General features: G+C 48.7%; 1 protein-coding gene across 1 annotated transcript in view; it reads left to right on the forward strand.

The window, feature by feature from the left end:
* The first annotated feature begins 1,631 nt into the window (after nt 1-1,631).
* Nucleotides 1,632-15,334, forward strand: part of FGFRL1 (fibroblast growth factor receptor like 1) — a 177,245-nt gene continuing 163,542 nt past the window's right edge. Inside the window, exons 1-2 of the mRNA XM_075420334.1 lie at nt 1,632-2,082; nt 3,040-3,149. Coding sequence (XP_075276449.1) covers nt 3,089-3,149 — 61 coding nt within the window. The 5' untranslated portion in view covers nt 1,632-2,082; nt 3,040-3,088. The remainder of the gene's footprint in view (nt 2,083-3,039; nt 3,150-15,334) is intronic.

Below are 15,334 nucleotides of genomic sequence, written 5' to 3' on the forward strand. Positions count from 1 at the left end.
TGAGGCTGCTTTGGACTTCAGTCTGCAGGGGAACGGAAGGTCATGGAAAAAGTTATGGGGCTGGATCACCTGGATGGTGAAGTCCTTGGGACAAAGACCTTGACTCCTTCGTGGCAAAACAGCTGGGAAATGTTACAAGGAGGTGTTGTACACATCATCCCTCGAGATGTAGCGTGCGGTTGAGATCTCATCCTGGTGCAAGCTGGAATGATTTTATCAGAATCCATGGCATGAATATGACCATGTAGGTCAAGTCCTGAAGGTTTGCCTCAGTCAACACTGTCTTTGAAGTCAATGAGGCTGGAGTTATTGCCTGATAGGAGGAGCAGTCCATCTGGAATTTCTCAGATGAATGAACTTTAATAATAAAAATGATGATATAAATATGTAGAATATAAAACCAGTACTGTCAGCCGCTTTATTTCTGATTCAGGGAGTTTATATGTTTAGTCTTGAATGTTTTTCACATCGATTTTATGCACCAAGATTTAACGCTGTCAGGAACTACCGAGTAAAAATATTTAGTAATAATAATAATAGAGGGTGTGATTTCACAATCCTGACAAGACGGGTAAGATGGATGTTCAAGCTGCTTCTTGGCTTGGGTTTAGGGGTTCTCCTGGTGCCAATCACATTGAATGAGCATCGAGACAGCTTCGTTTTCAAGGAGGCCTTCGTGCTGGAGTACATCAATTAAGAGATCTAATAAACAACAACATCAACAGCTACAGTGTTTCTCTCCTGACACAGGAGTATGGCTATTGCGGCAGCTTTTTTGCCGGTGGTTTGCTTAGTCTGTGCGGTGAATGCTGCCAGGTTGATTTTCACCCCGAGCGCAGAGTCATCTGCTGTAAGGGCGGATGCATCAGCCGAGTCCTGTCTGAAAGTAAATTATAAATAATTGTAACAGTTAATCTAAGCAGCAGACAGCTCCATAGTTTATTTTCCAGTTGGTTTACTTTAGTCCAGTCCAGTCCCTGCCTGGCCCGATTCCCGTCCAAGCGGAGAGATGAAAACGGGGCAGCCGACCCCCACCTCCCCTCGCTTTCTCCGCGGTGGGTCCCCGCAGACGGGGCTCTCCCGCCGCCTTGGGATGAGGGGTGGTTCGGCAAGGGGGGGGTTGCGGGGGGGCTGCGGGGCTGGAGGTCTCCACCGTCGCCGGGCTTACCGGGGCTACGTGGGGTCCCGAAGGTGCGGGGTGGGGGGGAGCGGGAGATGCTCTGGGCCACAGCGGGGCAGCGCCGGGGGGCTGCGAGGCGACGGATGGGATGGCGGGGGAGGGCGGGGAGCGCTGCGGGGTCTCCGGGGCGGGGGTAGTGGGAGGTTGCGGGACGGGCTGCGGCGCTCCCGGGCGCGGACAGAGCCTCGCGAGCCGCTGGTCCCGCAAAGGGTTAAGGGGAGCGGCGGCGGGCGAGGGGGGCGGTGGGGGGGGCGGGGGCTCCCGGGGATTGGTGCGAAGTTTGGAGCGGGGCGGCCCCGCACCGCCCTCCTCGGCGGCTCTGCCCCCACGGCCACAAAGCCCTGCAGGGAAAGTTGCTTTATCGCTTGTTTCTCTCGCCACGGTTCTTCCCCCCACCCCCCTCCTCAACCCCCCCCCCCTCCCCTCCCCTTCCCCAGCCCCTTTCCCCTCCTCCCCTCGCTCCTTAAACGGGATTCCGGCTGGGCGAGCCGCCGGACGGCATCACCGGGCATCCCGCGGAGGAGCTGTCAGGTCCCTGCTGTCCCTCCCCGCACGCACACCCGCAGCCCTTCTCGGAAAGCCGGACAAATTCATTCACAAGGGTTTCCCCTTTTTTCCCTTTGCTCCTCGCCCGTGGCTCCCTAGTGGAAAAATCCCCCCTGGGGCGAAGGGGAGGGGGTGTGTGTGTGTTGGTAACAAGCCGGCGGTGAAGGGGGAGAGCCGCTCCGCGGGGCGGGCACCCCCCAAGGCAGCCTCCCCCCCCCCTCCCCGCCCCCGGGGGGGGATGAGGTAGAGAGCGGCGGCGGAGCGCCCGGCCGGGCGCCGGGGCCGCGGAGGGCATGAGGCGGCGAGCGGCGGGGATGGGCGCCAGCGCGGGCTGCTAGACCCCCGCAGCGGCCGAGGTAAGTGCCCCCCCCCGGCCCCTTCCCCTTCCCCCCACCCCCGGCCGGGAGACCGAGATACTCCCCGGCTGCGGATACCCCGGTACCGGTGGGCGCGGGGGCTGAGCTGCTTCCCCAGGGCAGCGCCCCCCGCCCCGGCTCCCCGCGGGGAAGCCGATGGCCGAGCCCCTCTGTTTGCTGGGCTGGATGCTGTGCGGGGGTCGTTGCGTGTCCTGGGGGCACCGGGTGTTTAAACCGGGGAGTTTACAAGGGTGAGGAATTCAGACCGTGTTTAGAGAGTGAGAGTTTGAGGAGGCGAACAGGGTGTAATTAACGTCAACCTGGGCTGCCCCGGGTCTGCGGATCGCAGCGAAGGCATCTTCAGGAATCCGGATAGTTAAGTGCGGTGTTGCTTTGGGACGAGCCTCTGGAACAAGTGGGATTTTTTATTTTGGGGGGGGGGGTGGGAGAGGAAAGGGAAAAATCAGTGCTGTTCAGAGAAGTTGCGGCGCGGAGGAAGGCGCACGCCCAGCGCCGAGCCCGTCTGAGGGGCACTGGAGCAGCACCACCAAGTTCTTCTGGGCTGCTGATGGGGAGAGGTAACATTCCTCCTCCCCCTTCCCCGAGTTCCTCCACGAGTTGTTAACCTGAAGTCTCGTTTTGTGGTCGCTTGCTGGAGTTTTGTTTGCCTTCCAGACTGGTTCTGTACGGGATACCAAAGAACTATGCATTAACTGTAAACTTAGAGGAGCTGAGTGGCCTCGGTAGGTTCTTGATTTATATCACGCTAAAGCAGAGAGGAGGGCAAAGTTTTACTCGCTGAGCGCCAAGGAATGAATTGCAAGTACATTGCTCTTTCTTTTGCTGTTTCTGCTCTGAAGTCTTCGCAGTAGGTTTTAAAACTTTGCGAAGTTGTGGGTTGTTTGGGGTTTTTTCCCCCCCCAGTAATTATTTTGCTCTCCTTTTTCCTGCCCCCAGGTCCGAGAGGACGGTAGTCCATACGATACGGAGGGATCTAGTTTTCAAAATGGAATTGCAGCTCGTGCTCCTTTTCGCTGGGATAATTGCATTTTCGGACTCGGCGAGAGGTAAGGAGACCGCGCTCGCCGCAAGCGCTCTGTGACTCGCACCCTTCCCTCTGCTCCGCGGGGCTCGTGCCCCGCCAACGCCCGGGGTGCCCTCGGAAGGGACCCCGCGAGGGAGCTGCAGCGGGCTGGGGCTCGTCCCCTGCACGCTGCGGGTCTGTGCAGGGCTGCGGGCGTGTGCCCATGTGCGGTGCCTCCTCACCTGCGTGTTTCGGGGCCATTGGGTCGGATGGAGCGCGGTCACTCCGGGTTTGCTGAGGTCTCCTAGGCGCAGGTGAACTTCCAGGGGCTTTTCTCGTGCGTGTGTAAAAATACACAGACAATTTTAAAGGAAAGAGACCGCATTCCTCTGTGGATCAGAAATACCTCTCCCCTCCTGCAATCCCTCCAGCCTCTGCCCTGTGTGTTCCCACCAGCAAACTAAACAAACACGTCCATTAACTTCCTCGGTGACAGACAATGACAGTTCCCAACAGCGAGAACGTATTTTAACGCTGGGGCTCCAGCAGTTGATCAGATTTCAATAAACAGGTTACTCTACCAGAAGCAAATTGAAATACATTGACCTGGGAGCGACGTTGGGGGGGGGTGTAGAAAAAAAAGACTATTCTTTATAGGAAGGTGCTTTAAGCAAAGCTCTGGGATCAGAGTGGAAGGAGCGGTGGCTTTTCCTCCGCTCTCGCCTGTGTCATACCCTGGCGGGTGCTGTCCCTGGAAAGCCTGAACGAGAAACCCTGCTTTCAGCTCCGGTCACAAAGGAGGGGCTGCATTGTTCCAGGAGAAAGGGGGTATGGCTTTAGGATGCAGATTGCTCCAGCTGCCATCCCCAACAGTATCAGAGTTGCCTGAATTGTTGAAAGACCTTTAAATCACCCAGTGCCATGCAGTTGCGAATGAAAAGGTTTAAACTTGCCCTTCGCTTGGGCCGTAACTTGCCAGAAATAAACCTTGGGGGTGAGGGTGGGAAAGGAGAGGGGAAGCATTACTCTAAAAATCCAAGGTTTGGTTAGCCCGTTGCTTTTTTTTCCTCCTTGGCGTTGGCTCCCAAGCAAATATTTTATGGAGGCAAAAGCACCATAAAATGATTCGACTGGAAGCTGAATGAATAAGAAAACAGTGTATAGGCTGGAAGTCCTGCACGTCTGAATTCCAGGCAAGGTTTACAATGGAGGCTCAGTTTAAGTTGTAGGCAATGGGCAGCAGTGTAGGAATTAAGATGACCTCATGGATGTGTATTATTGCAATGGACCTGAGAAGTTGGTGGAGTTCCGGAAAAGATCTGAAGTGGGCAGGAGAAGACAAAAAGATTTTTGTCTCTGTTGTGAGCCGAGTATCGGCTGCTTTACTGGCTGACCCTGTTTAAATTTGGTTTGCACTTGTCTTGCTCGTACTCTTTTATTGCCACTGGAAAATGAAGTGGGCCGTTGTGTGAAGAAGTGACAGAAAATTAGCAGCAGTAATTTCAGGACATCATCGCTTTTCCTGTGTAAAGGTCTTTTTAATGTAGCTTTGGTAGGATCATATTGGTAACTGGATTATTTGAACTCTTTTCAGAGCTGGAAAAATCCATCCTGCAAGCGGGTGGAGAGATGATTCTGGTTATTTAAAATGATGTAGAAATAGAGCTTAAAAACCAGGGCCAAACTCATGAAAAATGTCATTCATTCATTCATGTGCTGATATCAAGAGAGGGAAAGTGAAGAAGAAAAAGGTGTCATTGCTGCAGAAATACAGACAATACCCTAACATTTAAATCCCGCTTTGCACCTTTAGAGGTTGAAAGTATTCTTGATAGCGGAGGACGTAGATGAGAGATCAAACTCGCAAGTGAGAAGAGATGAGACACTCTCCAGCACGTTGCAGCCATACTTTGTGCTGTTGAATATCCCCAATAATTAGATGTTTACATAGGGATAATTTCAGATTCTTGGAAAAATGTGCCCAGTTGTTAACGTGCCTGCGGATTTTTTCCAAATGTATCACACGGTGGGCTCGGCCGCTGGAGATGTATAAATGTTACCTGTTTCAGTTGCTCGGGTTTTATAGACAGTTCCTTGGCCAAATCTCAGGCTGAGGCTTTTCTCTGGAGGAAGAAGGGTTCTTTGTTTTGTCCAAACAGTGTTTAATATCTGTATCCTGATTGCAAATCAGATGTGTGTGGCCCAAAGCCTGCCAATGCCTCCTAATCTGAGGCGTCAGAAGTGAAAGAGGTGCTCGCTGGCTTGCAACCAAGTGAGGAAGGTGGCTGAGGAGGCCCTCCGTGAAAGTGCTGGTCCTTCTCTTTTCCCTATGTTAGGCAAAAGTGGCTTATGCCTGAATGAGGACGTTCGTTTGGAGCCGGCTGATTGCGTGCTCGTGTTTGGGGAAGAGCTGTGCCGTGGTGCATTTGCACAAGGGGGCAGAGTTAAGTTGCCCACGCGCTCCGGCTTCGATATTTCCTGACAGATGAGTGCTCAGCTGCAATCTTCCATTAAATGTTATGTTGTATTATTTTTGCATCTTTATTTAGGCGATGCCTTTTAAGGCGAAGGGCCCCGCAGGGATGACTGATTGGGCTAATGCGGCAACTTTTTTTCCGCCCCCAGCGAACGGGGGCATTTTTCCAGGTTCGGAGCTGTGCCAACAGGCTCTTGTCCCTTCTAGTGACCCAATATGTCACCTTGCCGATGTACAAAACACTGCAAAAAAGGGGACATCTTAGGAAACTAAGATAAAGTCTTAAGAAAGAGGCAATACATTCAAAGTATCCACGCAAAGCAGAAACAGGTCTGAATTTAGAGGTCAGGTGCAGAACTCGCTGTTGTCTGGAGGGATGAAGGATGACGTAGCTCTGGCCAAGTTTGAACCGATGCTTTTGGGGCCACAGTTTAAAGGCTTTGGCTAAGGGCTTGTCTACACCTGCAAATGCACTGGATTAACCCTTCCAAAAAACTAAATCTGGAATAAATCCCCCAATGACCAATCTTACTCCGGGCTAAAGATCTCCTGGAAAGATGCTGTACCTAAAAGGTCTTCCTCGGGAGCTGTTTTCGTAAATACCCAAACTCCTCCTTTCCCTCATGGGTGAAGACAAGAACTTCTGTGTGCACAAAATCCAGCCTTTGAGAACAAAACCTGCATGCTGTGGTGTTCGAAGAGGGACTATGCCCTCCAGCTGACAGCCAAGGCGTAAGGCAGCAGCATCAGCCTGGTTGCCAGCTGCACCGAATCGCGTCAGCCCTGAACCTGGGTTAACAGTGCAGGTCCAGTGGCTCGTCCCTCGTGTCACTCCATTCCTGTTCTCTCCAAGCAGCCCTATACTGGGCATAAAAGGCCTCAGCATCCTGCCCTGGCCCTCCTCCGCGGGGACGAATGCCGTCTTGGGTCACTAACCTCTAGTGACTATGTCCTGCAGCAATGTAGCTCCTACCACTCCACACCTCCGGTCGGACACAGGTAATACAATCTGATATTTTCCTGCCTATGTTATCTCAGTGACACACAACGCAATATTTGTTCCCAATCTGTCAAGTTGCCATCGTATTCGTTTTGGTGACCATATACGGTAACGTTGGGATGTGCTTGGCTTGGTCCCGTGGCTTAAACAAGATTTCATGCGGTATGTTCAGAAGTTTTTGGTAAGAGCAGTAACAACCCTCCTGTTAGCGAGTAAACTGATATTCTGCTGGAAACTAATTAGTTTGGATGTTGATTTCATTTTCGGTGCATTGCGTAGGGAGGGGAAGAACGGGACCTTAATTGCTTTCTGGTCTGGCACTTCTCTGTGCGACACTTGGCTTCCAAGCCTGGTTGTTGCCTGCTTTACAGGGAATTTGTGGATGGGACCACCTCAAAATTCAATAGTTTTGTGTAGAAATAATGCTATGTACCATTTTTCTTTGTCTGAGTATTGGAGAAAAGAGAATAGGCCACTAGAAGGTTTTTTTTGTTGCTTGGGAGGCGAGTTCTTCATTCTGGTGAACGTATTTACCATTCTGTAACTTTGGGGTTTATAAGAGTGAGTGGTAGTTGAAATGGAAAAGATAAATAATTATAATGTAAGAGAGATGGTGCTTGGCTTCTGTTTTACTCCTTTATTCTTGCTAAGTGGTTGTTGCCAGATATAACGATTAGGTAATTTCTTGCTTGTGAAAGAGAAGCATGTTCAGATCTAATAGCCTGATTCAGATTTTATGTAAGTCCCTGCACATATTCTGGTTAAGTTTGGGGCATTTTTTGGATCGTGCTCGTGGGGAACTTACCCATGAATAATCTGTCAGTGTGACTTGTACCTAGAGCCAACATGACGATCTGAGAAAATCCTGGTTATTTTTTTAAACGCTGGTTCCTCCCTTCTTCTGAGGCTGTCGGCTGCTTTAAATTGCGGCTGAGTTCAAACATAAAATACAGCGTGCGTCATGCTGGAAAATTAGGGTTGATCTTATTTTTTTTTTATTAGGAATATTACAAAACTCGGCAAATTGCTCAAATATATTTAGATTTTCCTTAAAGTTTTTTATAACTTTGTTTTCCAAGTCCATATGTTTCTTTGACCTTCATTAGAAGACGCAAGCAGCAAATTATAAGACGTCTTTCCTGTGTTGAACTTGTACACAGCGAAGGCTAAACTCCAGAGTGTGATTTTTATCCACAGAAGAAACTTTAATGTGCTGTGAGGTGGTGCTTGAGAAATTACAAGAAAATAGTTCTTTCAGGATAAATGTCATTCAAAAACAAAAACAGCAAAAGGGACACTTGCTAGCAGGTAGGAACCTGCTTTTCAAGGTTAGGGACCATTGTTACTAATTTATTAACTAAAGATGAAGTTCGTCATCTAGAATTTAATGGCCGATAGAGCTGATCTCTTCCAGCGAACGGTCTGATAATTCCTTTCCGAGCGGCCGTCTCGCCACAAGCAACACTGGTACATCTGGGTGCAGAATGCTCATTATGGAATAGGGTGAACAAAGTAGAGATGGTCACTGGCTGTGCATTTTTAGGTTAATTATTGGGAGAGATAAAAATTTCCACTAAAAGGGGAAAATAAGAATAGAAAGCTCCTCTTGTGCCTAGTTTAAATTAAAAAAAAATACCTACCACCACCAACCTTTAGTCATAGCTTTATTTATTCAGTGGGAGTAGAACCAGTGCAGCTTTCTGATTTTCGTGAGACGTGAAACTCCTACTGGTGTCTGCAGTGACTTGTAAAATCATACCGCTCAAAGGATCCATGTAAATGTATCCCAGCATTATTGGAGTCGGTGGAAATGCTCCTTTCTCCCCTTCTTCTCATTAACCTACTCATTTTGTCTGGTTTCAAGGAGTTTGTCTTTCATCTGACCTCTTCCTGTGTTTTCTGGTGGGCTGCTCAAGATGAAATGCATTTGATCTTGTTTTGAACATTTAATTTGGATTTCTATTCCTTTTCTTGCTCTCTGTAATCGGTCTTGACTTGGATCTTTTTCTGCTATTAATGCCTTCAGAGGTATTTAGCTGTGTTGACCTGTCCTAATATTTTGCACCAAGGTGGAACCTTCCTGGTCATATAGGGGACTTTTTTTAAGAGCAGAGCCAGTGTGAATGTAGAAGTTGCAAAGACTGCTGTCTGATGCAAGCCTGTTGAGTCTGGTGCTCACTCGTAGCAGCCGTGGTAGTAAGGTAAAAGAAAAATATTTCCAAAAGCAAGCTTGAATAATCTGATCCTGCTGTCCCGATGTCGTATGAGATATGCAGATGCAGCCCAGGCCAGTTTTAACAGGTTAGGACCTGATTCCGAGCCTGTGAGTGTTGGTGCCGTCACTCCTACTCACTCCCATGGGCTTTGGATCCATCCCTGAAGGATGACTTACGCAAATTATCTGTGATATCGACCTCTGTATAGATCCCTCATGTTTGACAGGAGAAGAGATGTGGGCTAAGCGTGGTATTTTGGATCCCGCTATTCCCCTGCTCGACCAGACAGCTTGAACTCAATTTTTTTTATTCTAGAAACGCATTGCTTCTGCCCACTGCGAGCTCGGGCTGGTGGCTGGAGCGCGTGCTGCCAGGGCTGAAAGCAAGTTGGAAAGATTGCTTTGACTTTGGGTTGCCGCAGAGGGATTTATCCCCAAAGAAAGGGTGCCATTCTACGGGCGGTGTTGATAGGTGTGGAGGGGCAGAAGACTGGCCTGGGAGTTATTTAACAAGTTAATATATGCCGTTTGCTGCTGAATCCATTCACATCTCTGATTTTTTTTTTTCCCCCCCTGCCCTCTTCCGAGTCAAATAAACACGGGCTGCATGGAGTTTGGTTGGTTGCCCTGATTGCACAGTCTCCCCATTGTGTCACAGCAGAAACATGGTATCCAGCAGTGCTGCGAATAACCTAAGGTTTTTATTTCATCCAAACCACTCCAATTTTCACAAAGACATTTGGCCAATAACTCCAGGCTAATTCTTCCATTGAGTGTTTAAACTTAATTTTGAGCTTCACTAAGGGAAGGAAAATGTAAATTGGCAACAGAGGCTGCTCAGAGCAGGTTAATGTTTCTCAAGACTGCTGCACCTGTATTCTCAGCCTCTCTACAAGTGGCTTCTAGCTCGATGGGACCCGAAACCATTTCTCCTTAAGTCTTATTTCATGAAAGATTTACACAGCCTTGGATATTCTGTCAATGGATTGAGGAGTAAGGCAAGAGGTGTCGTACTGTAGATGCCCCTTGGGTGGTGTTGACTTTGTTGGGTATTTTAGGAGCTGTCAGATAGATAAAAACACAGGTACAGCAGACAAATGCAGAAATGAGGATTTCATTTGTGCGATAGACATTTTTTTAAATTCATATCCTCCTTGCTGGGTTTGCTTCCAGATGCCCATTGCACTGATGGCTGCGAGAGTGTGGTGCTGGCATTGTGCAGAATCTCCACGGCAATTGTGGGCTTGCTAGTTCTGCCTGGAACAGGATACTTGGGAGAGGGAAAAAGCTGGAGGAGGATGTGGAGGGAAGTGTAAGCATTAGCCAACCTCCAAGAGAAAATTTAGGCCGGATTAATGGACTGCTGAGCTTGAGGCCTCGGGCAGCCAAGCCGTGGGAGAGGGTATTGAGCATGCAGCGTGTGTGCTCTGAAGAGGATGCTGGGATGCAGCTTTCCCAAATCTATGCTGTATTTCTTTTTTCAGCTGTGTCATCCCAGGTGTTCCTGCATCATTAGGTATAGGTGTGATGCTTAATTGGCTTTTGACCAGCGTGTGACTCTGAGTAGAAGCATTCTGTTGGAAAAGGGGGGTGTGGGGGGGTGTTTATTTGTGTTAGCTAGTATTTTACTATTGCATTTTATGGATTTCAGTCTTCCTTTTCCTAGAGAGAAGGGGTGGTCTGAGGCCAAATCAGTCCCAAAGGAGGGAGAAGGGACAGTTACTCAGCCCCACCAGCCTCCCTAAACCGAACAAGCCAAATTGCTGGAGTTAGGCTGATGCAGATGCTAAAGCGCTGTGAACTGGTTTCTTTTCCTCCTTTTTATTATCGACTAATAGATTTGTGTAAGTTGGAGTAATTGAGGAAGGTATTTTTCTCGGCAGTTGTTCTCACCGAAGCAGATCTGTTAACACTGGTTAAGCAATGACAAGTGTCAGCCAAGTTACAGGTGTATGAACTGTGTGTCAAGGATGGAAGGGTTAATGAGTAACAGGGCAAACCTCTGGACACTGTGGAATATCTCCCCAAAGATATGGCAGGCTCTCTGTGGAAGGAAGAATGCTCGTTTGGTGTCGACCAGTTGTAAAATTGGTAGCTAAAACTCCTTCAGAGTGCGGGTACCCTGCTGAGAGAGGATGCTATGAGCCATCTCGCTCGCCTGCTGGGTGGATCAAAATCTTTCATGTTCTTTTGCAGATTAACACAAGATTTTGATGGCAATCACAGTGTCTCTTTAGTCAGACAAGTAACATTAGGAAGTGTTTAATGTACTTTTGGGCAGTTTAAAGTGGGAAACTAGGAGAAGAGTTGCCAGCTCCACCAGCATGTGATCAGGCTCTGTACTCTGCTAAGTCGTTTCATATTTTCAGGGTTGGATATTGCTCTAAGTTACAAAGGTGATAGTCCCTTTAGTTTCAGTGAGTTGTAGCTGAGTAGTTGTGAGTAGGATTTAAATTTATAATCCTACCAGAGAGCATAAATTAGGCCCTTGTAAGACAAGGTTGTGTTTCAGTTCTGCACAGTGAGGCACCGAGCCACAGGGAGGGTTCATCGCTATCTGCAATAGTTAATATAAAACTAGATTAACAGATCAGAGCTGATGAGTATCTTTCCTCCTCCTGGTATTCACAACCAATCAGAAATGCAGTGTTGCCGGGGTTAAGTTCGTTAAGGACTAATGAGAGTGGAGCTTTCAACTTAATCATGATTGGGGACAGGTGTTTACTTTTCCTCAACAGGTTTGATTGACAAGGAATCTTAAATCTATTAGGGAGATATTTGCATATGCAGGGGAACTGGCTTTGGACAGTTGATTTCTAATTGCTGGATTTGTTATCTGAAAATGTTTGCTGTTGCTCTCAGCACACATCTATTGTTTCTGGGATACAAAGAGACACAAAGAAGTGGTAGAGGCTAGTCAGAGCATTTTGCTCAGAGGCTGGAGAAACCCTAAGGTAGGGATGGGTCAGTGTTTTAGCTAGAGCAGAGCAAGGTCCTGCTTGTACTGCTAAGGCAGAATGCTCTTCCCGATTCGATCCTTGCTCAAACAGGGGTAGACCAGCAGATTTGGAGGATTTCAAGCACTATTTTGTGATAGTGCTGTATACAGGGTTAATCCTGGTATTGGAAGTTCATTGGAAACACCAGAGTAGTCTTTCTCTGCAACTGGTAAAGTAGCCTCAGGATATTTAATCTGAAGCTTAGTCTGGGGCTCTTCTCCCCACGAGTACTCCTATAGGGAGGAGGATTGCAGCTTCATAGGGATGGGAATCTTTCCCCTTTCCCCAAGTTTTACCACTAATGCCAAGGAAGAAAGCAGCAAGGTGCTACTCAAAAGTAGCCACAGCAATAGACCTGTGTATTTGTAATATTTATTACTATTTATTGAGAGTTTCTAGTGAAGGAAAAAAAAAAGAGACCTAAAAAGTGCTGCTTACACGGGCAGCATTCTTCTAGATAGTATCAGGAGAAAAAACTTGTCTTTGTGAAGACCACAGACTAGCTAAGTGGAGTTTGAAGCTTATTTTTCTTTTATCCTAGAAAATCCAATAAATCCAGTAAATTCTTTCAGTGTGGTCTTCCATGAGTTTTTCAACTTCGTCTGACTCAGAGATTATTTGAGTGCCATTATAGACCAGGGGTCAAGCAAGTTAATTCCCAGAACAGTGTGCTGCCCTGTTTTCAAACTGTGCTAATCAGGGTTTTCAGTCAAAGCGTGGTAGTTTGCTTAGTGAAATTATTTTCCTGTTAGAAAATTACAAGTAGGTTCTGACTATTCGTATTGGCTTCAGTCACCGGAGAGCTCGCATCACATGCGGAGCAAAGCTCCTGGGGACGTACTCACCGTGGGTCAGGGCACTGGTGGGGGCTCATTTTCCAGCTCCCAAGACTGAATTCATGACAACAGGCTAAAACCTTATTAAAACAAAACAAAAAAGAAAGAAATTGTTACGGTTGCATTTACACCTCCAGTGGGACGGTGGGAGGGCTGTGTGGAGCCCATCCCAGCTGTAATGTGAATGTCCTTTCCCAAAGGAGACATTTGGTGGAGTTATTTGGTTACCTCTCCCCCTCACCTTTGTGTAATTGACTCTTGTTTACTTTTTCCTCCTCCTTTCCCGAAGTTTATTACCGCTGTTTAGGCAGAGGAAATGAATTAACATAATTTAGTGGGTTTTAGAACAAGACACATTCCCTGGATGTACGTATACGCACGCTCCCAGTCGCCCTCCCAGTGCTGCGCAGAGGAGCGTGTTTACAGAGTCTGGGTCCATTTAGGGAGAACAATACCCTGATTATGGAGGGCAGCCTTTTATTCCCAGAAACCAGAAGGAACCATTCGCTTCAAGCAGCTACTGCCCCGTGAAGGTACGGGCGGCGCGAGCTGCTAGAGGCAGGGAATAAATCTGTTGTGGACACAAACCAGCAGCATTGTTCTCTGCGGAATTCGATTTAGGGGTGGGGGTGAGAAATGGTCTCGGGACAAGCCAAGCGCCAAGTTTAAGATCTACCAGCGTACAGAGAGGTGTTGTGGCTTCCAGTTTAATTTCCAAGTAATAGCTGTGAGACTGCAGAGGGAATTATGTGGTGCTTCCTGAGCTGGCAAGGTGGTGTGGAGGTTTGGTGGGAAGAAGATGGTAACTGAGCCTCCAAGTGGTTTTGGATGGGCTGAGCTGGGTTGAAAGGTGCTGTTATGTATGAAGTGCCAGTCATTTCTAAATGCAGTCACGCACCTGTGCCTGGTAGATAATGCTGAAGATGTCACATGGAGCATTTGCTTCACATGATGTTGGGAAAGGTCAAGCACTTGATTTCTGTCCTGCGAAGCTGGGTCATCAGCAGCGCAAATAGGACCCCTCTTCCTCTGCCCAACCACAGCCGCTTGGATCCTGGCAGTAAATGCTTCTCCGGTGTGATCTCATGGCAGCTGAAGATGACTGAACTTGACCCCACCACTGTCCTGTCCTTGTCCTGCCCTATTCCCAGGCTTGTAACTCCCTTGTACTAGTGCGAGAGCTCTTCTGACCTTGCTGTTGGTTGTTCTGGGGAGCCAACCTGGGCAGGAAGCCAACCTGGAAAAAAATGAGATGAGTTAAATTGTTATAGGAGCATGACCTTAGCTTGTGGGGTATTGCGGTGTGACCACAAGCAGCAAGTCCTTTCCCACTTATGGCAGGAGGGCTCAGTACTTTGGAGGACCTAGCATTTATGCGAACATTTATAAAATGACCCTTTAGGAATGTAAAATGTGGCAGGGTCCACACTGTGACATGTGACATTGCCCGGGGGCAGGGAATGTGAAGAGTGGAGATAATCAGATTTGGATCCTGCGTCGTCCCGCAGTGTATCGCATTGGACAAAGTGTATATTACCCTGGCAGAAACTTCTCATCCAGCAGTGGTCTGGGCCGTCCTGAACAGGCAGTAATTGTTCCCCGTTGACTTTTGCTCTTGGTTCCGCTCACTGAGAGGGTAGCACATCTCTGACCCTTTTGCATTGGGAGATTCCAGCTTGCACGGTCTATATTGTGACAATTTTCTGTTTGTCTCGGTGAAAATTCAGAGTGCTTTGTAGGAAAACGGGAGTTTTCCTTCCTCCGTCCTCTGCTTTTGGCCTCTGAGGGAGAAGGATCATTTTGGGGAGCTGGGAAATGACAAATTAATGCTGCCAGCACTTGCTGGCCCTCCTACGGCGTTGCCTGCTGCGAGGCAGGAGCACAGCCGGCAGCGAGGACGGGCTCCAACCAGCGCTGATGGTGACCGCGTTCGCTCCAGCCCAGGCACGGTGTTCATCGACCCCGGTGCCGAGGTGAACGTGGTCTGTCGCCCAGGGCTGGGAGGGAGACAGGTTCCCCTCAACCTTGGCTTCGTCTCTGTGTGGACTTCTGACTACTGGCACCACTTCAGGGGGTTGCAAAAATAAGGCAGGGAAAAGCAACTCGTGCAAAATACTCCCCGCAGGTGAAAATATTTTTCCAGGGGAACAGAGCCGATAGGGTAAACAGGTAAAGCCGCAGGGCTGCATCAACAACGCTTCAAGGGGCTTTCTGGAGGGGGGCTGCTGATGTTGGCCTGTGAGGCGTGGTGGGTGAATTCTGGCTGGGGATGATTGATGTGTGTCTAACGTGACGAACCACGACCCTGCACCCCGGAGAAAGGGTGGCTTTCGCTTGCCTGTCGATGCAGTGTTTTGTAGAGAGGGGGAGATCCTGGTGCATGTCCCAGTACCCACAGGAAGGCTGCTGGGGTTGCTCTGGGTCGGAAGGCTAAACTCTGGCACGTTCAGGAAGATCAGAACTTGGTACTAAATAATTATAATTATCCCCAAGGCAGCAGGGATGTGTTTGGTGGTTAGTTTTTTTTCTTTTTTAAATCTTTTAAAATCTGATGGATCTTCTCAGGTCTGGACAATGCGAGAGGGGCAAGAACAGGGCAAGGAGAACTGTTCCAGAGTCCATCCCCGCGTCTGTGTCACCGTGATGGCTTTCTGCTGAGAGCGTGAGGGTATGCGGTGATCTGTGGAAAAATGTGAATCTTG

The sequence above is a fragment of the Opisthocomus hoazin genome, chromosome 5, assembly GCF_030867145.1.
Source record: "Opisthocomus hoazin isolate bOpiHoa1 chromosome 5, bOpiHoa1.hap1, whole genome shotgun sequence".
Taxonomy (NCBI): domain Eukaryota; kingdom Metazoa; phylum Chordata; class Aves; order Opisthocomiformes; family Opisthocomidae; genus Opisthocomus; species Opisthocomus hoazin.